Below are 23,796 nucleotides of genomic sequence, written 5' to 3'. Positions count from 1 at the left end.
GGTTGTAGGCAAGGGCTCTCTCAGAACGTACAGTTCATCAGTTTGTCTAACTGCTAACCAGTCAGCTCTATGAAGTTTCTTGCCTCCTTTTCCCTAGCTCTGGGTTATAGACGAATGCCACAGCACCCGCCTTTTACCAAGTCCTGAGAATCTAAGCTCAGGCCCTCATCTTGTGCAGCAGGCACCTTAGTAGTTTCAGCACCCCAGCCTTAGTTCTTTTTAATGTAATGAAAATTCATATTGAAAAGTTATTATTTAGAAAATTATATCAAAGGTGTCATTGACTATGTTTTATTTGTGTATAATACCTTCCATTGCATATACTTTAAATGTAATAATATGTATTCTATTTTATGTCATAAATATACACATTCACAATTCTGCAAATTTTATATTATTTAATGTGTTAATATTTATATAATCTAAAACCATAATGCTACCAAGAATGTCAGTCTGGGTGTGATTTGAATTATTTCTTTAGAATCAATTTCTTGCCAGGCATTGGTGGCACATGCTTTTAATCCCAGCACTTGGGAAACAGAGGCAGACAGAGCTTTGTGAGTTTGAGGCAAGCCTGATCTACAGAGTGAGATCCAGAGCAGCCTTGGCTACACAGCGAAACCCTGTCTCGAAAAACCAAAAAAATAAATAAATAAAAATAAAAGAATAAAATTTTTAACAGAATCATAAGGTCAAAGTGGCATTTACTGTGTATTACCATTTATTTGCCTACAAGTTAGACAATAAGTCTACCAGTAAAATTGAAAGCACTAATTTTTCCAAAAAATGCAGACTCACTTATAGGTGGATATTAGACATATAATATAGGATAATCACACTAAAATATGTACACCTAAGGAAGCTAATCAGGAAGGACTCTGGTAAGATGCTCAGTCATCATTCAGAAAGGCAAACGAGATGGACATCAGAACAGGGAGAAAACAGGGACTAGGACAGCCTATCAAGGTATCAAAACATGCTGATATTCATAGCCAAACTTTTTGCAGAGTGCAGGGAAGTAGCCCATGGTAACTCAGTGTCCAAGAGGATTTCCCAATAATAGGAACAGGGACTGTCTCTGACATGAACTCATAGGCTGGCTCTTTGATCACCTCCCCCTGAGGGGGGAGCAGCCTTGCCAGGCCACAGAGGAAGACAATGCAGCCAGTCCTGATGAGACCTGATAGACTAGGGTTAGATAGAAGGGGAGGAGGACCTCCCCTCCCTATCATTGGACTGGGGGAGGGGCATGGGAAAAGAAGAAGGAGGGAGGGTGGAATTGGGAGGGGATGGAGGAGAGGGCTACAGCTGGGATACAAAGTGAATAAACTGTAATTAATAAAAATTTTTTAAAAGGGGGCTTCTGAAAGACTCTACCCAGCAGGATATCAAAACATATACTGGGAAAAAATATATAATAATGTACCAAAACTATATTATTTTTAAATAGTATATATTATTTGCTTTACTTTGTATTTCTTTGATTTTTTTTTTCCTTGGGACAAGGTTTCACTATATATTCTTGGCTGTCCTGGAACTTGCTATGTAGACCGGACTGGCCTTGAACTCAATATTTCTCTGCTTCTACCTCCCACATGCTGGGATTTAAGTCACCATGCCCCACTTCAAAGATAAAAATTTTTAAATGTTTGATTTCTACATTGTTCTGTGAATTATATGGGTTTTTTAAGGTTTATTTTATTTTATGTTTGTGCCTGTGTGTGTGTGTGCAATGTGTGTGTGTGTGTGTGTGTGTGTGTCTGTAATATGCGTGTGCAGGTACCCACAGAAGCCAGAAAAGGGACTCAGTTCTCCTAGAACTGGTTATAGGGAGTTGTGAGCTGCCATGTAATGGGAACCGGACCCTCTGAAAGAGCAGCAAGTGGTCTTACTGCTAAGACACATTCCTGGCCTTTATCTGGTGTTTTTAAATAACACTGAAATTTAGGTATCACTTTCAAATATGTAATGTGTAATCTGCTAAGACAAATTCTTTACCTCTGTTTATGAAGATATATTATGGTATGTTAATAACAAAGTAGACTCTGGGAGCTGGAGAGATGGCTCAGTGGTTAAGAATGCTTCCTGCTTTTGCAGAGGGTCCAGCTTCATTTCTCAGCACTCACATCAAGCAGCTCACTTATGCCTTTAATTGCAACTCCAGAGAGCTAACACTCTCTGGCCTCGTGGACACCCGTTCACATGTAATATATAGACATATAATATATAGACGTATGCAGCCTTGCATACATACATATACATACCTTTTTAATCTTAAAAAAAGATTTATTCTAGTGAAAACCTTGAATGGAATATTCCTGGATAACTAAATAAATGAAATGAACAAAACTTCCTAAGATAAACTTCAAATTAGTTCTGAAATTATTTTTTGGAGCTTCATTTTTTAATCTAAAAAAATTGGTAGATTTTATTATCACATAATATATAACAACTAAATCAGTGTAGAGCACAGAAACAGGCTTAGCTAGAACAAACTCAGTAACTCAGAAACAAACCCAATATAACATGAAGCATATCAAATTTGTGATAATTTAAACTGTCAGAGGAATAATTTATTAACTTTAGAGAGAAAATCGTTTATATACCATACTTCAAAATGAGAGCATAATTGAAAACATTGCATAACTCTTGCCTTTTAGAAGACAAAGACCTGAATACGTCATCTTTAATAAGTATATATGACAGGCATAATATGATTAATGCAATAAATGTTATGTTAAAAATAATGTCATGGACTAAGAGGCTACTCTTCTCATTTTCTTATTTTGTCTTTTCTTTTTAAAGAACTATACAAGCCTATTAATTTTGCATTGCTTTTCTATGGGACTAATTTTCAACTTACATACTGGTTATTTCAATCGTTTTGGTTATTAAATATTGAAATATGTACCTAATGGTTAGTAAGGAGCTATCAGGTTGAGGGAGACCAGCAGTGGCCAGGCCTCTCCTAAAGAATGCTAGCTCTCCCTTTTTCTTTTTTTTTTTAATTTTTTTTTCTTATCAGTTACATTTTATTAACTCTGTACCCCAGCTGTATCCCACTCCCTCATTCCCTCCCAATTCCATCCTCCCTCCCTCATCTCCACCATGCCCCTTTCCAAGTCCACTGATGGGGGGGACCTCCTCCCCATTCATCCAATCCTGTTTTATCAGGTATCTTCAGGACTGGCTGCAAAGCCCTCCTCTGTGGCCTAACAGGACTGCTCCTCCCTTGGGGGGTGGGGAGGTCAAAGAGCCAGCCATTGAGTTCCTGTTAGAAATAGTCCTTGTTCCCCTCACTATGAGAAACCAATTGGTTACTGAGCTACCACAGGCTACATCTGAGCAGAGGTTCTAGGTTATATCCATACATGGTCCTTGGTTGAATGTCAGTCTCAGAAAAGACCCTGTGCCCAGATATATTTGGTCCTTGTGGAGCTCCTATCCTTTCCCCATCATACTAACTCCCCTTCTTTCTTATGATTCCCTGTACTCTGCCAAAGGTTTGGTCATGAGTCTTTGTATCTGCTTTGAAAACACTGCGAGTTAGAGTCTTTCAGATGCGCTCAGTAGACTCCTGTCATACGTTCAATGCACATCCCATCTGTCTTTTTAAATGAGGATTGATCATCTTACCCCATGTCCGCCCAATTGATTATCTTTTTTAGGTGTATAGATTTCATTATGTTTAACATATCTTATAGGTCTATATAAGTGAGTATATACCGTGTATATCCAAAGTTTGCTCAAGTACACCAAAGGATACTTGCTCAACTATGTTTATAGCAGCTTTATTTGTAATAGCCAGAACATGAAAACAACCCAGATGTCCATCAACGGAGGAATGGATACAGAAAATGTGGTATTTTTACACAATGGAATACTGCTTAGCAATCAAAAAGGAGGAAATCATGAAATTTGCAGGCAAATGGTGGTATCTAGAAAAGATCATTCTGAGTGAAATATCTCCCTTTTTCTAGCATCTCAAAGACACTCCCCGGGTCCAGAAGCACTCTTTAGGACCCTTTCACTCCTTGTGCATCCCGCTGGTTGCTGGTGTGAGGGGCATTTCTGTTGTTTAGCAATGTTTTTAAGACTGCCCTGATTTTCTTACTGTTGTCAGTGAGTCATTTGTGTCTTACTATTTTTTGTGTTCTGCCCTCTGGAGTGTCTGATGGCTCTAGCATACCTGAATTATTCAAAACTTTCAGAATTTTGTTATTTCCTGAAAAGCCCAAATACCATCATACTGTAACTCTAGTAGTCTTAAACTGCTTTTCCCCCTCTATTTCTCTCAATGATGAGTGTTTAAACTAAGTTCTGTTGTCTCTTCTTGTTCCTTCCAGTTCGCTTTGCACCTTACCGACCTCCTGATATCTCCCTGAAGCCTCTGCTCTTTGAAGTTCCCAGCATTACTACAGAGTCAGTGTTTGTTGGCCGAGATTGGGTATTCCATGAGATCGATGTTCAGCTCCAGAGTTCAAATGACAGTGTGAACCAAGGAGTAGTGATTGTGGGAAACATTGGGTTTGGCAAAACTGCTATCATCTCCAGACTGGTGGCTCTAAGCTGCCATGGTACACGGATGAGACAGATCGCCTCTGACAGCCCACACGCCTCCCCCAAACGTACGTATTCCTTCTTACAAGTGAAAGCTGCCCAGTTTTTGTCCATGTGAGGACCACTGAGTCAAAGTGCATTGAAAGATCATGATACTCAGTGAATATCTAGCCCACATGCCCAATAGTCATCAAAGAGAAACAGGAGAAACCGTTCTGTGGAACAAACTTATGATGCTTACCTGCTGGCTGGTCTGTCTTTTGGATAATGACTTCAGCAGTTTTCTGTAGAGTCATATGTATCTGTCACTGTCAGAGGTTACTGTATGCACATCTTGCTAAGTGACAAACCAATCTGTTTGTAGTCTTCATTCCTTTGCAACTACTGTCACAGTCATGCTGCTCCGCTGTGTCCTTGGAGGGTTTTGTTTGCTTCCTTGTGGAAAGTTGGAAAGTTCTCATGTGTAGATAGTCCCCTTCATCACAAGGTCATGGTCAGTCACCACTGGCATCTTAATGACATATTTGTCAGTCATATAGTACCTGCTGTGTGTCACATAGTCTCTAAGAGCTTTTCAGGTATTAATCCATTCAATCATTATCAGTTCAGTGAAGTAGCACTGTTGCCTTCATTTCACAGATAAGTGATCGGAGACTCACAGGGCTTCTTCCAGCCCGTACATATGGAAGCAAAGCAGCCTGATTTCAAAATACTCCTAGGCTGCCTTTTCTTATAGTAAAACTCAATTGAAGAAAGAAAGTAAATGGATATGTGTAAGAGTTCTTCCTGTGTAAACTGATCTGCCCCTCCTTGATGGTTTTAGGAGAACAGAAAAGGAAGGCTTTATTCTATTGGTCCAAATTGATAATACAGCCCACTACACACTTTGTACAACCACCACTGGAAATAGTTTGTATGAGACTGTAATAATCACAGGGCCTACAAACCTAACAGACACTCACTGAATACCTTCCTTTTGAAATTGCTTAGCAAGCCCCATATCAAAGAAATGATTGTATACTAAGAATACCTGACAAGTGAAAGGAGCTGATGTCTAAAAAGAAAACTTACGAATAAGATGATATGGCGAACTCTTAAGAATACCTTGTTCATGTTCTTAAGTGAAATGCTTCTAAGGTAGATGGACATAGTGTTGTGAGAGTCAAGAACTTGGGATTGTGCCACAGCAGTACTGTGTGACCTTAAATTTGCATTAATTCTTTGGATCTCAGTTTTATTGTCTGCTAAATGCAGTGTGACTAGCTGATTGTTGAGAACAGCTTTAGGGATAAGAATGTAGCTCAGGAACAGTACTTGGTCAGCATACCTGAAATGGAATCCAGCTCTTTATACAGCAAAGAACAGTGATAATGAAGAAGAGGAATTTTAAAATAGCTTCTGTGCTGAAATGTTGATTCAAAGAACATGTCTTCATGGTTGGAAGTGAATTCCCACACCTATTCCAGTATTTTCCTTCAAGGCTTAAATACCTGTCACACCATACTACTGCTGATCTAAGTAGTCCAGGGGTCAAGCTATGTGGGTGTACCAGAAGGAAAACCGGGTGGCCAACATTTTCACTGACTTCTCAGTACATCAGTGTGGCAGATAGCAGTAGCAGGACCGTGCCTGACAGAAGATAAATCCCAAAGCCAAGGATAGCTGCTTCGTCTAAAAGCAAAGTATCTGAGGTCTGCACATTATCCTGGAAGAACAAAAGTAAATAGAAAACAGTCTGTATGCTCTTCAAAGCAGATTTTTCAAAAGTAATTAATTATTATTCTCCAATACCTGCTGCCTTTTCTCTCTTGGGAATTTCTAAAAACAGTGAAACACTCCCCGTTTATGCAGTGATCTTCATTGTTGGTGCTGGAGGCATGGCCCATTAGTTAACTTTCAAGACTAGAAAAAGAAGTAGGAGAAGGTAGAGTAGTAGATGGTGTTCTCTGTGTCACAGCTACACAGAACCAGCGTTGTCTCATGCAAAGTATTTCTTGTTGTAATCTGTTGGTGGTCAAACTACCTTCTGCCTCTACCATCCTCAATGAACCAGTTTCTTAGAGAAGAGTCAAAGATATTTTGCTGATCTAATGTAAGTTATTTTTTTCCATTTTTTGTAACTTAAAAAATAGATTAATAAATTTTATATGTGTTTTGCCTATATGTAGTATGTGCACCACATCTGTGCTTGGTACATACAAATGTCAGACAAGGACACCACATCCCCTTGAACCAGAGTTACACATGGCTGTGAACTGCCACATGGGTACTAGGAATTGATCCTGGGTCCTGGCTCCTGAGTTCTGAGTCCTGAGTCCTTTGTAAGAGCAACAAGTACTGTTAACCACCTACCCACCTCTCCAGCATGCAAGCTGTTCTTCAGCCTGAATCTGTTATTACATGAGCTGACACCAAAAATACTGCCTGAAACAGCAGAAGTTCGTTGGTTAAGGAATAAGAATGTCAGAGGTTTGACCTAATTTTCTACAGTTTACCGTATATTAAACTTGGGTAGATTTATTTGGAATCCCACTGGCTTTCTGAACCCTCAGGCAACAATGCCTTGATACAGTTATAGTCATAATGAAAAACTGCAAAGTAACAGTTTTTGGTTTATCTCTGTGTATCATCTGTTGTTCTTTCTTCTGCCTCCTCCACACTGAGCAGTACTGCTGCAAAAGATGTGATGAGCAGTTTAGCCTGCAGTACTCACTGCATAGCTGTCCTTTCCCCAGTCAGCTTGGCAGCCTGCCCCCCTCCTTGTCATTTTCTTTAGAAGGTAGAGAAAAACTGTCAAGGCAGAGACTAATCTGTCATTTTGCTTTCCACCTACCTTCACAGATATGACTCTCCCCTCATTCTGTGCTTTCATCAACCCCCCCCCCAACACACACAAAGAACAAATATATTCTGTGATAATAGACCTGTTGTGTCATTCAGATATTATTGCATCCACTACAGGTCTACTCAATATAGTGGGTGGGGGAATTCTGATACATGACTGTCTTGTCCTGTCACTGGAGGTCCCAATGCAGTTACGTGGGTTTAACATTCGTCAGCAGCTGCCAAACCTCCAAACAGCTGCTAAATTCATTGATCTCTCCTCTGCTCGTTTCAGAAGTCTAGTTTGCTAGTTTGCTGACTTGTGCTTCTCTGTTAGCTTTTATTCCTACTGTTTTCTGAATGCCAAACAAAAAGTAAGACTCCACAAAAGAGAATATCCAGAGACAAAGTATCTACATAGTAATTACTCAAAAATCAAATTTCAAACGAAACCATAGAGCCATGGACATGAGTAAACCAGCAAATGTAATAGTCGCTAAACTTTAACTCAGCTTAAAGTGTCACCTGTTTCTTCAGAACTCCTCACTGTCATCTCTTGTACTCTCTTCCTTGCAGTCATTGCAGGGTGACCAAGAAATCTACTCCATCACAGCTGAAGGGAAGAAATCTGAGCTCGTTTTTACTGACACAAAATTAAATGATAACTACTTTCTTCTAGTTCTTCTTTTCAGTAGTTGTTATCCACCCAATAGCTTCAGATAGGTTTTGGCTTTTTTTTTTTTCAGTGCCTGTTTTTAAAATATTTTCTTAACTGTTTGGTTCTATAATTTCTAACAAATAATGCATTTTCCTTTTGTTCATTTTCTAATAGTTTGTAACATACCGCTTGAAGCTTAGCCTTCATGTAGCTTTCAGTGGCAGCATAAACACACTATCATATTTTAAACACCCTTGTATGTTATAGTCCAGTTCTATGACTAAGAAGTCTGGGGTTTTTGTTAAACCCAAAGATATGTCCTACAACTAGCAGGAACCATTGAAAATTTTTAAAGTTTCTTTTTCTTTTGAGTCTTATTTTACCCACTTAAAATGCTCAGTTCTGAAGTGGCATGGTGCACACCTGTAATCCCGGTACTCAGGAGGCAGAGCAGAAAGATCAAGAGAAAGTTGAGACCAAGCTGAGAACAGAGTAGAAATCAGGCTGAAATAAACAAACAAATGAATAAATGTAAAAATGAACGTAGTATCTCATGCCTGCCATCCCAGGACACAGGGGGCTGAAGCAGGACAATGGCTGCGAGTTCTCTGTGAGCCTATACTGTGTACATAATGAAATCTGCATACCTAATGGTGCTCTATCTCAAAATAAAATGCTCAGTTATGCATTTTAATACATTCAAAGATTGTATCACAGTCACCATAACCTAATTCTGGAACACTGTGACCCCACTAAAACTTGTGTCTCTCAGTAGTAACTCCCTACTTTCTTCAAGCTCCCCATCTCTTACCCTAGAAAGCCCCTACATTACCTATAGGTATGGATTTCTCCATCTGAACATTTTATATACTTGAGGTTTTGTGGGTTGGCATGGTATCATCTGTGTTGTAGCATGTGTGTAGATCTCATTTCCTTTCATGATCAAGTAGTAGTTCACTGTATGGAGATAGTGCGTTTTAGCCATTCATTAATTGATGGACATCTGACTTTTTACTTTCATGCTTCTCTGGACATTGATGTGCAAGTTTCTACTTAGATGTGTGCTTTTTACTTCACTTGGGTATAGAATTAGGAGTGAAATTTCTGGGTTATAGAACAGAATTATTTTAATATTCCTTAGTCTACAGAACAGTGGTTCTCACCCCATGGGTTGCAACTCCTTTGGGGATCAACTGATCCTTTCACAGGGGTCGCCTAAGACAGTCAGAAAACACAGGTATTTGCAGTATGTTTCATAATAACAGCAGCAAAATTAGAGTTATGGTTTAGCGACAAAGAAAATTTTATGGTTGGGGGTCACCACACATGAGGAACTTCATTAAAGGGTTGCAGCATTAGGAAGATTGAAAACCACTGGTCTAGAGTTTTGTGATTCTCCGATTAAACATCCCATCTTTTTAATTTAGATGTGGATGCCAACAGAGAGCTACCACTCACCCAAGCACCTTCAGCCCATTCATCTATCACCAGTGGAAGCTGCCCAGGAACTCCGGAAATGCGCAGGCGGCAGGAGGAAGCCATGCGAAGACTTGCCTCACAGGTACAGTGGGATTCCCAGGTTGGAGGTCTGTTAGCTCCACTCAGCACCAACAAGAACAAAACACAAAAGAGATTCATGAGAACATGAAGAAAAGTTTCTCCCTTTACTCTTTTGGTTTTCTTTTCATTGTTCAGTTCCTACAAAAAAAAAAAAAGAAAGAAAGAAAATACTATGATGGGATTAGAACTTTGAAGACTTAGAAACAAAATCTTCTAATAAATAGATAAAGGATTTAGACGGATTAGCCAAAATCACCACATAATTAAACAAGTTTTTATTTTTATTATTGGCTCAGAGCTCCACCTACCATACCATATTGTACCTAATTTTTTATTTAAATTTCCTATTATTCTCAAAATAACGTATGCACAGAGAAAAGCAAATAATGGTTAGAACTAGCAGTTGGCGTTTTCACCCATCACCTCAGCTGTGCATCTCCAGTCCCTTTTGATAGAGTTTCTCAACATTATCTTCCAGCCCTTTTATTAAAAAAATTCTTGGCTATCATAGTTTTAATATCAAATCAGCTCTTTGTTTTTCTGTAGTTGTCCCCTTGTTTATATATCATTTTAAAATTTTATTCCTCTAATGTTCTCTCTCTCTCTTCCCCCCTCCCTACCCACCTCCCTACCTAGCCCCCATCCTCTCCCTCTCTCTTGGGGGCATGGGGAGAGAGAGATTTCATGTGGCCAAGTTTGCTTAAGTATATAAAGGGCGTTTAGATGATCCATCCTTTATTGGAAGTACCCAGAAGTCAGTGTTCATACATTTTAGCTGAGTTCTTTTATAAATCGTTCACATCCTTTAGCAAACAGTTCTCCAGCCTTTTACCTGAAGAAAAAAATGTGTGTGTGTGTGTGTGTGTGCGCGCGCGTGTGTGTGTGTGTGTGTGTGTGTGTGTGCGCGCGTGCGTGTGTGTGTGTGTGTGTGTGTAAACACACTGAATGCCAACATTCCAGAGCTGGCCAGAATATGGCTGGGGTTTCAATAGTTACTATATAAATTTTACTGGAGGCCTTTGTTTCCAAATCTGTACCCAGCCACTGCTTTGCCCTGTGTTTGGTATCCCAAAGTTTAGATTCTCCCAGTGTCTCTACTTAGCATACATCTCTTTTTTGTGGATGCTGGGGAGGTAGTCACCTGGGTAGGAAATTCTAGTCTGGGTTCCCTTTCTTGCTTTCACCCTCCAGAGTCGCTAGTACTTTTAATTCTTGTGTTTGTCTGAGGTTGTACAGTGGTGTGTAAAATTACCAGTTTCAGATTTCCTCATAAGAATACATTCTAAGTGAGGCTTGGTGGGTCTTAATTTCAGCACTTGGAGGCTTCTAGGAATTTGGGGAAAGACTGAATGACAGTGAGTTCTACCTAAGCTACAGAGTGAAACTCAGTGGGCTGGGGTTGTTAATCATTTCTTTCAGTAAGTACATGGTCATACAGGCCTCCAGAATAGTCCCAGATTCCCCTCATATTCATTCTCAACTCATCATGACTATAGAAGACATCTCTGCTTTCTTCTAAATATGGTGTCTAGCCTGTTCTTTAGAATAAATAAGTACAGAAATAGATAAATGCTGAAGAAATTCCAACATTACATACAATTATTCACTTAGAATATGTGCTTGGAACCCATGTTCAGTAATCCAAACTGAGTCACACAACACAAATGGCCTCGGCAACGTATAGCATAAATTCTCACGATGGGAGAGGGACAATACTCAAATACATAATATGTCAGATGGAGGTAGGTGCCAAGAAAATAAAAGGTGCTCTATCTCTCTACTTTGTTACATCTTAATTCCTCTTTCACCAAGGAAAGAATCCCAAGATACTTACTTTCCATATTTGAAAAGTTTAAATATAGTAAGTAGAATATTAGTGACTGTTTATTCTTTCATAAGGAATTGTCACATTCTAAATTTCATGATTGTGTCAGCTTTATAAATGAGTCTTTATGCCTTGAGATGGGGTGTTTTTAATTTTTTATTAAACATTGTACAGTAAGTTTCCCCTTAGACTTGATGTTTATGTTTAATATTCAAAAAAGTTAACTATTGTTTAAGTTGAAAATTAGTGACTATTTACATTTAGTTCAAAAATACTTTTTAAATTTTAGAATTCTAAAAACAACTTATAAATACATTTTGCATGTAAGGATACAGCATGTTTAAGTGTATGCTAAACTTTGTATAAGAAATGGCCCCTTTCATCTGACCCTGGTTTATCAGGTATCTTCAGGACTGGCTGCAAAGTCCTCTTCTGTGGCCTAGCAGGACTGCTCCTCCCTTGGGGGGTGGGGAGGTCAAAGAGACTGCCATTGAGTTCCTGTCAGAAATAGTCCCTGTTCCCCTTACTATGGGAAAACAATTGGCTACTGAGCTACCACCGGCTTCATCCGAGCAAAGGTTCTAGGTTATATCCATACATGGTCCTTGGTGGAGTGTCAGTCTCAGAAGAGACCCCTGTGCCCAGATATATTTGGTCCTTGTGGAGCTCCTGTCCTTTCCACGTCATCCTCCCCAATCAGTGGACTTGGAAAGGGGCAGGGGGGAGAGAGGGAGGGTTTGGGAGGGAATGAAGGAACGGGATACAGCTGGGATACAGAGTTAATAAAATGTAACTAATAATAAAAAAATGAAATAAAATAAAAAGGAAATGGCCCCTGGTTGAAACATGACTATCATCCTAGTAATTGTGCCACATTACAGTTTGGCTGTAGAAGCTCGTGCTGTGGATGCACTGAGCAGAAGCTAGCAGTCTTGCTTCTCACCATAACAGACCAGTCAGTGGATATCTGACTTCTAAATGAGATTCTCAAGTCAATATTTTGAGAGTCAGCTTGGTGTCAATTCCTCTATAACAGTAATTACCACTGGTATTTCATAGTGTTCTTGCTGCTTCTTATACTCACTAGTGGAGGACACTGAAGAGTTGGTCAGAACTTTAAAGCAGTCCTGTTTATTGAAAAAGCACTTTCCGCTTGGATTGTAACAGATTCTGCTAGATCAGCATCTGTTGGTTGTGTCTCCAGTTAACATCTTGAGGTCTTCTGAGCGTAGTAAGTGCAGAGGCCTAGATGCAGTCAGAGCCTTTCCTGTGTGTGTAAACTCACCAAGGATAAAAGTGGGTTTTCCGGGTTTTATGTTTGTTACTTTGATGTAGTCATAATGCATAAAATTAATAGGACAGTTAACAGGACAGCAGTGCATTGGCTTCTGTTTACTGAAGTTGTGACTTAAGAATGGGGACTCTGAACTATTTGGTATTTTGTTTTGTTTGCTTTTTTTAAACCTCATTATATCTTAACCGTATATGGTAGTCATTATTATCTCCATTTTATATCCGAGAAAAAACTAATTCCAGTGACTATGTTTCCAAAGTTACACCAATAATAGATAACAGAACTAGGATTTAGAGCCTGTGTATACCTCTGTAGGAATATTATCACTGTCCTCATTCTGTAAAAGATGCGACCATTGCTCAAGAGCCTACAACATTACTGCTGCTTTTCTATTGACAAGAAGGATCTTTGCTGAGGATTCCTTTGGGAACTCTATCAGTCATTGAATGTGCCTTCAAAGCAAGAAAATTAGGATGAAATTTCACCTTTCAGTCATTTTTCTGTGTTATATTTTTTCGATAAAAGGTTTCTATGTGGCTAGCAGCTCTTATCAATGTTAGTGTTTAGTCTTTAAGTTAAGAAGATTTTGCTGGATCCCCTGGAGCTGGAGTCACAGACAGTTATAAGTCACTGTGTGGGAAGAGAAACTGAATTCAGATCTTCTGTAAGAGCAGCCAGTGCTCTTAACAACCTAGGCATCTCTTCAGCCTCGTAAGGCTCCTAACAGAGGGACTGGGACATCACCCCAGCCACAAAACCTTCAATTTAACATGTGTCCTGCCTACAGGATGTGCTTGCTGGAGCAACGATGGCACAGAACATGTGGGAATGGCCAACTAATGACTTGTTTATCTTGAGGCCCACACCTAATATTGTGTGTATGGCCAGGAACCAAAGGCTGGTCAGTCCAGAGACCCAGGAGAGAACCGAATTCGAATGGGAAAAAAAAAAGTCATTGGAATGATTTCTAATAGGAGCAGATTCAGAGACCCACAGTCAAACACTAGGTGAAGCCAGGGAAACCCTGAAGAAGGGGCAGGGGAGGAAGGATTCTAGGACCCAGAGGTGTCAAGGACACCAGGAGAACACAGCCCACAGAATCAACTAAGCAGGGCTCATAAGGCCTCACAGAGACTGAAGCAACAATCAGGAACCCTGCCTGGGTCTGAGCTAGCACTTCTGCATATATATCTTGGTTGTGAAGCTTGGTGTTCCTGTGAGAGCTGTCTCTGACTCTTTTGCCTGTGCTTGGTACCCTTTTCCTCCTATTGGGTCACCTAGTCTAGCTTTGATAAGAGGATTTATGCCTAGTCTTATTGTTATGCCATGGAGGAAGGATGGATTAAGGAGAAATGAGAGGTTTGGGGAGGGGAGCGGGAGGAGCGGAAGTATGGAAAACTGTGGCTGGGATGTAATATATGTGAAGAATTTAAAAAGCAACTAAGACAACCACCAAAAAGAAGATGTGCATATGAAATAAGCTAATTAGAGAAACTGACTGCTTTTAAAATGTATCATAGAGACACAAAAGCTGGATTTTTTTTTAAAAAAAAATAGATGTAAGAATTCATTGTTGTTTTGGCATTCCTGTACTGCATAAGGAAAATGTCAAGTGATCTTGGTTCTTGGAAGTGGTTGTTGGCTACTGTTAAAGCTGTCAGCAATAGCAGTCATCATTTTGACAATCTGCTAACATTAAGCATGTTGAACCTAATAATGGATATATTAGACACACATATACACAGGGCAGGGTGAAGAGAGAGAGGGAATTATATGCAAGGCAATGACATGAAGTTTAATTAGTATTGGTGTGGGTGTTCTTAAAGAGAACGTTGAGGACAAATGAGATCCAAGTCAAGCAGCAAGTAAACTATAAATAATGTTTTTATGTGTCTAGGGGCTTTGTCTTCTAAAATTAACACTGACCCAGATTTCTTCTGCAATCATGATACCAGTGTAGAGAAAAGAACCCTACTGTGTGTTTGTCAACTTCGTTGTTGTTTGTCTTTAATCAGCCTCTTAGAGTAGAATGGGTCTGAGCTTGGATGTTAGCCACTGTGTTCACTACTATTAACACAATGATTTAGCACATAAATTGGTGTTAAATGAAGAAATTCCAAACTCTTTCCTGTAATAAGACCCAAGTAGTCCTCCTCTTGTTGCTATTTAGTGAGGTCCAAAATACTTTATTTAAAAAAAAAAAATCACGTGTGCTAAAGATAGTGGTGCACCCTATAATAACTGTAGCGCTCAGCAGACTGAGATAGGAGGGTCAGGAGTTCCAGTCTAGTCAGGACGGTGTAGGGAGACTTTATCTTGGTAGGGAGGAGGAGGTACGTGAGAGCTAGAGATGTAGTTCCATGGTAGAGTGCTTGTTCTCATGCACAGGGCCCTGCGTTCGAGTCCAACACTGAAAAGTTATTAGATATTTTTTGTTTTTTTACTTTACATGTGTATTCATATATGTGCATATATATGCAAAAATATATAGTATGAATGAGTGTGATTTTATACTCATATACTTCAACCTAAAATAATTCATTACAACATATATGCCGGACAGTTCTTTGTTCCAGTAGGATTCTAAATAAGTAATGTAGAAGAAGAGAAATTGAAAAATCATCAAGCACCATAGTAATTATCGCTACAGAAAAAAAATCCATTGTAGATAGCAAAGTTAATGGGTAAATATTTAAAGAGAAACGGGGCTTGCATAATCTCCAAACAATCTCTTCTAAGGTATTTTTAATCAGAAAAAGAAGAATAGCCAACTTTACAGTGGCTGAATCTTAACTTCAAGTAAAATAGGTCAACTTTACCAATAGCAAGCTAGGCCAACATTAAGAACCCTATGAGTTGATCCATCAAGGACACAACACTGTTTTGATGGTATTCTTCCCAAGAAGTATCAGAACATTAGACAGACCCAAACTGAGAGACTGTTTAATAAAATAACCAGTCAATATTTGAAAACGTCAGAGTTAAGAAGGACTACATGTCTCTTATAGATGAAAGGAGACTAAAAAAGAAATAACTAAATGCTGTGCAGGATCCTGAATGGGTCTTGAACAGGAAACACTAAATTTGAGTAATGTCTTTAGGCAAGATTACTGAGTGTTGTTTAGGATTTTTAGGTAAAATTATTATGTTAATTTACTGGCTTTTATGATTATATAAAATACTAATAAAGGAGGCTAGGTGAGGAATCAACAGAAGCTCTGTGTACTACTTTTGCAATATTTCTGTAAGTCTAAAATGAGCTCAAGTTAAAGAAGGAAAGTTTCATTGCTTTAAAAAAAATGAAACTAAAAAGAGGAGAAAGAGAAGGTAGGGCTCTAAACTGGAAAATTACTGAAACGGAACCCAAGCCTGGGAAATATTTTTAGCCTCTAGTCCAAGAGTAAAGATTAGAATCAGAGTTAAGAGAGAAGAATAAGGAATAAGACAGTAGTTCTTTACAGTGAGCCTTCACGTCCCTAGAAATACTAAAGTAACTGGTGTGGTGGCAGCTCACACATTTTATTTTATGTGATGGGTGTTTTGCCTGTATGTTCATCTGTGCACTGCATGGTGTATTGTTGCCCGAGGAATCCAGAAGAACTGGAGCTACAGTCAGCTCTGAATAGCCTTATGCATGCTGGAAATTGAATTCAGGTTCTCGGGAAGAGCAACCAGTGCTCTTAACCACCAAACCATCCCTCTAGCCCCAGTCACTCACACTTTAATCTCAACACTCAGGACGCTGATAAAGGAGGATCAGGTTAAGGCCAGTCTCATACGCATAGTGAGTTTCAGGTTGGTTGGTTGGTTTTCTTAAACTGACTTAATAGTTGAAGGATTGTGCTAATAAATAAATCAGGAATATTGAGTGGTGGATGGGGCTAAGAATATGAGAGCTGACCCAAAGGAAGAGCTAGTGTCACTCTAGAATTTAAAAGATAACAAATGCCAGTTGTTATGTAACCTACATTGTTCTGTCCAGATGAATTCCAGATAATCAAAACTGCCCTTCCTTAGTATGAGATATGCTTAATTCTTTCATAGGTATTCATTTGAAGTAGAAAATGCCCAATGGTGTGTGAAGGCCTGAGAAGACTTGCTGACACTCAATTGTTTGATAAGGCTTATGATATATTTTATTATTTACTGGATATAGCATTAAATCAAAAGTTGTTTCTCTCGCCCTTCCCCACACACACACAAGCTTTTGACAATACTAAAGATGGAAACCAGGGTATCATTCATGTTAAGTAAGCATTCTGCCCACTGAGCTATATCTCTAACCCAATCAAAATATTTTAATACTGTATTAAATTTATCACGTGTGTGTTCAGGTGTCTGGGTCAGAAGATAACATTTGGAGTTGTGAGTCCCGGGCATTGACCTCAGGTTCTGAAGCTGGGCAGCAGTCATCTCTACCACTTAAGCATTTTACCAGTCCCCAATCAAAATGCTATGCTGACCTCCATCCTTTGGTATAGTGGCCGACCAGCCTCCCCTTTTGTTCTTCCCTTGTAGGAGGAACACAACATTTACTACTGTCTTCCTTCAAATGAGTAATATGATTCTAGTCTTTTCAAATATATTTTGTGTAGAATTATTCTGATAAAAAAATTTAGGTATTTAACATAAGTAACAAGTGATCTTGAAAAATAAGAATGCACCCAGGGAAAAGGTTGTGCCAGCTGGTTTATTAAAGTAGATTGATCTGAGCCATATCTAATAAGCTATAACTATAATAAGTATAACTTCTTCAAAGCTTTAAAATGCTGTATGAATGTGCCTTTGATCACTGGTTAAAAGGAAAGACTAGGAAAAAGTACATTTGTCTAGGCCTGCTTCCTGTTTTTATATGTAGGAAAAGTTGTAGGTAATATCAAAAGACAATTTGGAAGGCTGGAGAGATGACTCAGTGCCTAAGAGCACTTGCTGGTTTTCCAAAGGACCTGGGTTCAATTCCCAGCACCCACATGGCAGCTGACAGTTGTCTGTAACTCCAGTTCCAGGTGATCCGATGCCCTCTTCTGACCTCCACAAACATCAGGGTCTCCCACTGAAACTGTAACTCATTAATAAGCTATGCTAACAGGCGGAAAGCTGCCTAGCTAGGCCTCCCTAGCACTGAGCGTACTGATCCACAGCTGCTTTTACATGGGTACTAGCACTTTGTCTGACTGAGACATCTCAGCGCCTATCAGATAGTTTTGATGGAATTTATGGACTTACCCATACTACATAGCTACTTGGAAATGTGTAGTTAGTAACCTTGCAAATCTGAAGGTGTTGAGTGGATTTCTTACCTGAATTCTTCGAAGAAATCAGGATTTTATATTTGGAATGCCAAATACTAAATTTAAAAGAGAGGCAGCTTTAGAGTGTATAGCTTTAACACTGACTTTTGTTCCGTGAAACCTCATTAATCCAAGTACACATATGAAGGCTGCGGTACAGTCCAGTGTTAGAGTGCTTGCCATGAAGAGCAAATGCCTGGGCTCCATTCCTAGTACTGGAAAAAAATGTCCTCTAAGTTCATACATGATTTTTTTAACAAAATCGGAAAAAGAACCCTTCTTCTAAGTTTTATAATCTTCATCTATAGAATGATACCCTCTACATTAGGTAAAAGGCAAATTATATAAGGCTTGCTGAGCTGTACATTGCCTCGACATCAGGAATCAATTGTAGCAAAATATGATGAGGTTTTACATACTGATCCGAAGGTTTGCTGTTTGCTTTTTAATCGTGTGATAACTACTGGCTTCACTCAGAGGACAAGATTTCTGTTTGGGCTTCTTACACTGTCTTTAAGATAGATAACAAAGCAGAAACTAATGCACCTAAAGAAAAGAGTGGAGGTTTTTAAACACTCTCTTTGATTTCTAGTGCCCTTGTCAAGCTCAGACTTCATTGTTTCACTTACTGGCAGTTCTTGTCTTTAGCTCTGAATGTGCAATAACATCTCCAGTGTTGTTTAATTTCCTCTATGCTTAATGAGAAACATTTTTAAAAGTCTTAAAAGTGTTGGCATTACAGAATATATTAAAGAGATGACCACACTTACAGATTAGGAATGTTTTCGAAAATAGAACTCCTCTGTGGCTAATGCGCCTAAGAACAGCATTCCCCGTTCATCCACGAGTGCTACCAGGATGTCTGAGTTACCTACAGGCACAAAGCTAGTAGCTAAAGTGAACATACAGCATGGTGATGATAGTGATGATTAAGAGGAATGTGGAGGTGATGGTATGGTGGTGGTGATGATGATAGCAAAATCAGATGTTACTGCTCTCTTACTGTGTTCTGAGCACCATGTCAGATTCTTTCCATACATCATTCTCCCCTACCACGCTTTCTACAGTATCCTAGTACTTTTCTAGGCAGCAATGAGACAAAAGAGTGATGTATATTAAAGTCACCGTCTATGCTAGGCATGATGCTATACTCTGAGGCAGAGGCACAAGGATCAGGAATTCCAGGCCAGCCTGGGCTGCATAGTGCAACCTTATCAAAACAAAGGAAGCCTTCTTTTGCACTTGCTTCTGAGGCAAAAAGAACAACCAGACAGAAGATATGGAGTAAATTCTATGTAATTCTAACAGCTTACAACAGGCAGCCAGGCAGCCCAGAACCTAAATGTTTTATTAAGACTCATAAACTCTTAGAATTTAAAGCCATATTTAGAAAGAAAAAAAAATACTTCTTTTCCTTTTTTTATCTACTTCTGGTACTTTTCCTCTGTCTAGATTTTCAGAAAATACTCACTAATAATCTTAAAATCTAAGTTATTTTATTTTATAGGCTTATCCTTAAAAAAAAAATACAACTGTACCAAGATGTGATGCAAACATGTGTATCTGCTGAGTAACATGATTTCCTCGTTGTTTTATTTCTAATCCTTTGTAACAAGAGTAGACTTTTCTGTACTACTGTGTTGAATAAATGCTAGCAATATTAATGTGCATCTTCATTCTCAGTCTTGCTTCCTGTCTCTTACAATCCAGAAGGAATATATTGTTTTTACTTATAAATTTAATGTTAGGTCATTATATCTGTAGGCAAAGAACGTGGTCTAATTTTTGGCCGTGCATTAAGTGTATGGTTGAGTCGGCGGCCTTTCTGTTTATTAGAATAAAATGAGGAAGTGGGGGAACCAAGGAGTGTTAGGGATTGTCATGTGATAGCCACAGCTGCTGGTAACCCTGTTTGCAATCCCAACTCCCCATAGGTGGTTGCCTATCACTACTGCCAAGCAGACAACGCCTACACCTGCCTGGTACCAGAATTTGTCCACAATGTTGCTGCCCTGCTCTGCCGCTCACCTCAGCTGACAGCTTACCGGGAACAGCTTCTCCGGGAGCCCCACCTGCAGAGCATGCTAAGCCTCCGGTCCTGTGTTCAAGACCCCATAGCTTCCTTCCGGAGGGGCGTCCTGGAGCCCCTGGAGAACCTTCACAAAGGTATAGATGAGATCCAGAGGAGCCCTGCTCACTTGGGTTGTGATACAGACATGATTATGTTTACTACGTTGCTAAAACTAAATGTTCTACAGCTGCTGTTTACAGATTACAATTTACAAAAGGCTTCTCTTGGGTGGAGTGTGATAGGGCACACGTATAGTCTCAGCACTTGGAAGAGGCTGGGTACGTGGACTACCTGAATCCAGGAAGTTAAGACGAACTTAGGCAATAGAACAGGACCCTATTTCAAAAGAACAGGTTTCTGTCCAAACTGATCCTTTCTCCTTCCTTTGTATAAGTTCTCATTTTGATTTCCAAATGGTTTCCGTTTTCTTGTAATAAAGATAATCAAGCTTCTAATCCTTTCTGTGGAATTAGAATGAATCAGTAAGGTTGCAGCACCAACTCACTGTTAAGGAAGAAACTTCTATTGTTAGAAAATACCTGCAGGATGGTTACTACCCCGGCCATGCAAACAAAGCATCCCACGGCTGGGTACCTCAGCTCTTACACTAGAGATCCCTTCATTGCTCACTTGGAAAGGTATGTAAAAAGGCAAATGGCCATTTTGTGGTACATAAATTGTATCAGAAAAGCTAGTGTTTTTCATGAAAATGAAATTAGTGAGATTTTTCTCTTGTTCCCTGTCTTGTTCATGCCTTTCCTTCCTTTTTCTTCACAGCCCTGGTATCGGCTGAAGCTTAAACAGTCATCTCCTTAAGCCAACCCATGCCTTCCTAGACCTGTCTCTACTACACTTTGTTCAGTTTTTATTTTTTTGTTTTCGGTGTGGAGAGGGGGTTGGTGTGAAGGGCTGCACCTCAGTGTGCACACCATGTGCACAGGGGCCAGAGGGGAGAACAGGTGTCCTCCTCTGTGCTTCTCCTCCTTGTCCCACCGAGCTCCCGAATCTTCCTGTCTCCGCCCCGTCAGCACTGGGTTTATAGGCATGTGCAGCCGTACCCGGCTTTTTGCATGAATGCCGGGATTCCAGCTCTTGCACAGCAAGCGCTCTTACCCCCTGCGTTGTCTCTTCACCCTCCTCTGTGCTCTTTTTTCAATTATATTTTACGTACTTATTTTGTGTGGGTGCACTCATACCACAGCTTGTATGTGGCGCTCAGAGGACAGCTTGTGGGACTCAGTTCTGTCGTTCTTTCGTGTGGGTCCTAGGAATCAAATTCAGGTCAGCAGGTACAGACGTAGGTCCCTTAACCCACTAAGCCACTTAACCTTCCAGTGTTTTTGTCTGCACTGAAAGCCAAACAGAAAAATAATGATTAAACATCTCAGTTGTGCTACTCAACATTAAAATTTAACGAGCATTTACTCTATACCAGATGAACTTTGTGGTGTACAAGTATTAGCTATTTCTGCACTTACCTTTTTGACTAAATTGTGTGCAGTTGAATTTAAAACCTTACTAGTGTTCAGCTTTTATCATTCATACTTATCTTTCCTCCTTGAACATGGTAGATATTTTAGGAAATACATTTTGAATAGAGATATAAAAGGGGACACTGCTCATAGGCATGTTTTTGGTTTGGTTTGGATTTTTTAGACAGGGTCTCTCTGTGTGGCTCTGGATGCCCTGGAGCTCACGATGTAGATCAGGCTGGCCTCAAACTCACAGAGATCCACTGCCTCTGCCTCCCTCATGCTGGGCTTAAAGGTGTGTGCCACCAGTCCGGTGCTGCATGGATATTTTTAAAGGGAATGATGCCTTCCCTTTATATAGTTGTTCAAAGAGAATCTACAGATGTTTGCTGAGTCAGCACCAATTCTCAACCATAATAACATGCTTTAAAACTTTACTACAAGATATATCTACTAATTTTTTTTCTCTATAACCAGCTTTAAATATTCCTATTAATGTAACTGAATGAGTTCAATTACTTCATCTTATTCTGGGGGTTTCTACTCACCCTTAAATCATGAGCAGCAGTTGAAAAAACAGTTTACAAAACATTAAAAATTATATGATTAACCCAAAAGAAGAAAAACAAAGTAATAGAAAAGATTAGGTAATTCATATTAAGGAATTAGTCGTGAAATATAAATGGAGTAAGTAAATCAAATGTAGAAACTATCAAGACTAAAGAATGAAATCTGATCCATATGCTGATATCCTCATAAAGTTATGCAAATATGACACATGAAAATGAAAGGATAGAAAACATAAACCATAAGAAATCTGGAGTAGTTTATTATATCAGAATAAACCTTTAGACAAGCAATATTAGTAAAAGCAATTAATAAACATGAAAACCAATTCATCATCAAGAGGTAAAGTAATCCTATATTATGTAGGATTTCAGAATCATACATCAGAAACTGATCAAAGAGTTTAATAAGCAAAACTCATTAGAGATGGGGGTTTTAATGCTTCTCAGTAACTACTAAAACAAGTAGAGGAAAAAATTAAAGATACAGATTTCAACAATTATCAACCAGCTTAGAACATTACCCAATAAATACAAAATATTTATCTTCTTCAGGAAAACATAAAATATATTCTGAACTATAAAAAAAAGTCTCAAAATGTCTAAAAGTTATCTGAGTATGGTAGTGCTTGCCGAGAATTCCAGCACTTAGGATGCTGAGATGAGAAGGCTATCAGTTCAAGACTAGGTTAGACTACATAGTGAGGTCCTACCTCTAAAACAAAAATCAAAGCCAAAAATCAGTCTAGGGAGCTGGCTTAGTCAGTAACTTGCAAGGACAAATTTAATACTCAGTGCCTATATGAAAACAAAAAGGGAAGTAGAGGCATATGCTTGTCATTCTTTCTGCTGGAGAGAAGGGAACAGGTGGGTCTCTAGGGCCCAGTGGCCAGTCATCTTCACGTGCTTGGTAAGTTCCTGGCCAGTGAGAGAGCCCGTTTCAAATAAATAAATAAATAAATAAAGTGACAGCACCTAAGGAGCAACACCCAGGATTATCCACCTGCCTGTGTTTTGCAGGTGTGCACATCCCCAAAAAGTTAAAATATTGCATCATGCGTCCCCAAAACAATGGAATTAAATTAAAAATCTGTAACAATAAAACCCTAAGTATAAGTTAACCTGCTTCTAAATAACCTATGGGTCAAAAAGCAGGTCATACAGAGACTGTTTACTATTTCAGAGTGAGTAATATAAAATCACCAGTGTACATTTCTGACTCAAACTAGGAAAATAAACTTAGATGTAGTATAAAGAAGAAAGTGATCAAAGAACAGAAATGGTTGCAGTAGAAAGATGATGGGAAACTGAATAATCAAGCCTCAGCAAGACTGTTCAAGAAAATGAGAGAGAAACATGCATGATCAATATAATAAATCAAGAGGTGATACCACTACAGTTTGTAAAAAGTATTTTTAAAAAAGAAACCATTACAAACAACTTTATAACAAGTGACAGTGGTTGGCTGCCCGTTGAACACTGACATGCACATAACTGGTAAACCTCATTAGACAAAAGAAAAGCAATTATTTGACAGTATCTTTCATTGTTTTACAATGTCCATAACATCAGGGAATTCTTTGTATGTTTTGTTTTAAGTCCTTTTTTTATTAAAAAAAAAAAAAAGTATGATGATATCTTAAATAAACTTCTCTGTTGGCATCTTATAAAAGTAC

The 23,796-nt window shown here is 39.0% G+C and overlaps 1 protein-coding gene across 11 annotated transcripts in view; it reads left to right on the top strand.

The window, feature by feature from the left end:
- Tanc2 (tetratricopeptide repeat, ankyrin repeat and coiled-coil containing 2) overlaps window positions 1–23,796 on the top strand; it is a 304,530-nt gene that overhangs the window by 201,719 nt on the left and 79,015 nt on the right. For all 11 annotated transcript variants that reach the window (XM_060386550.1, XM_060386548.1, XM_060386546.1 and 8 more), the window contains 3 exons: window positions 4,347–4,628; window positions 9,469–9,602; window positions 19,946–20,177. In XM_060386550.1, the coding sequence (XP_060242533.1) occupies window positions 4,347–4,628; window positions 9,469–9,602; window positions 19,946–20,177 (648 nt within the window). The remainder of the gene's footprint in view (window positions 1–4,346; window positions 4,629–9,468; window positions 9,603–19,945; window positions 20,178–23,796) is intronic.

Source organism: Meriones unguiculatus, chromosome 7, assembly GCF_030254825.1.
Source record: "Meriones unguiculatus strain TT.TT164.6M chromosome 7, Bangor_MerUng_6.1, whole genome shotgun sequence".
In the NCBI taxonomy this organism is placed as follows: Eukaryota; Metazoa; Chordata; class Mammalia; order Rodentia; family Muridae; genus Meriones; species Meriones unguiculatus.
The sequence above is the reverse complement of the archived record's forward strand: the minus strand, read 5'-3'. Positions and strand labels throughout refer to the sequence as shown.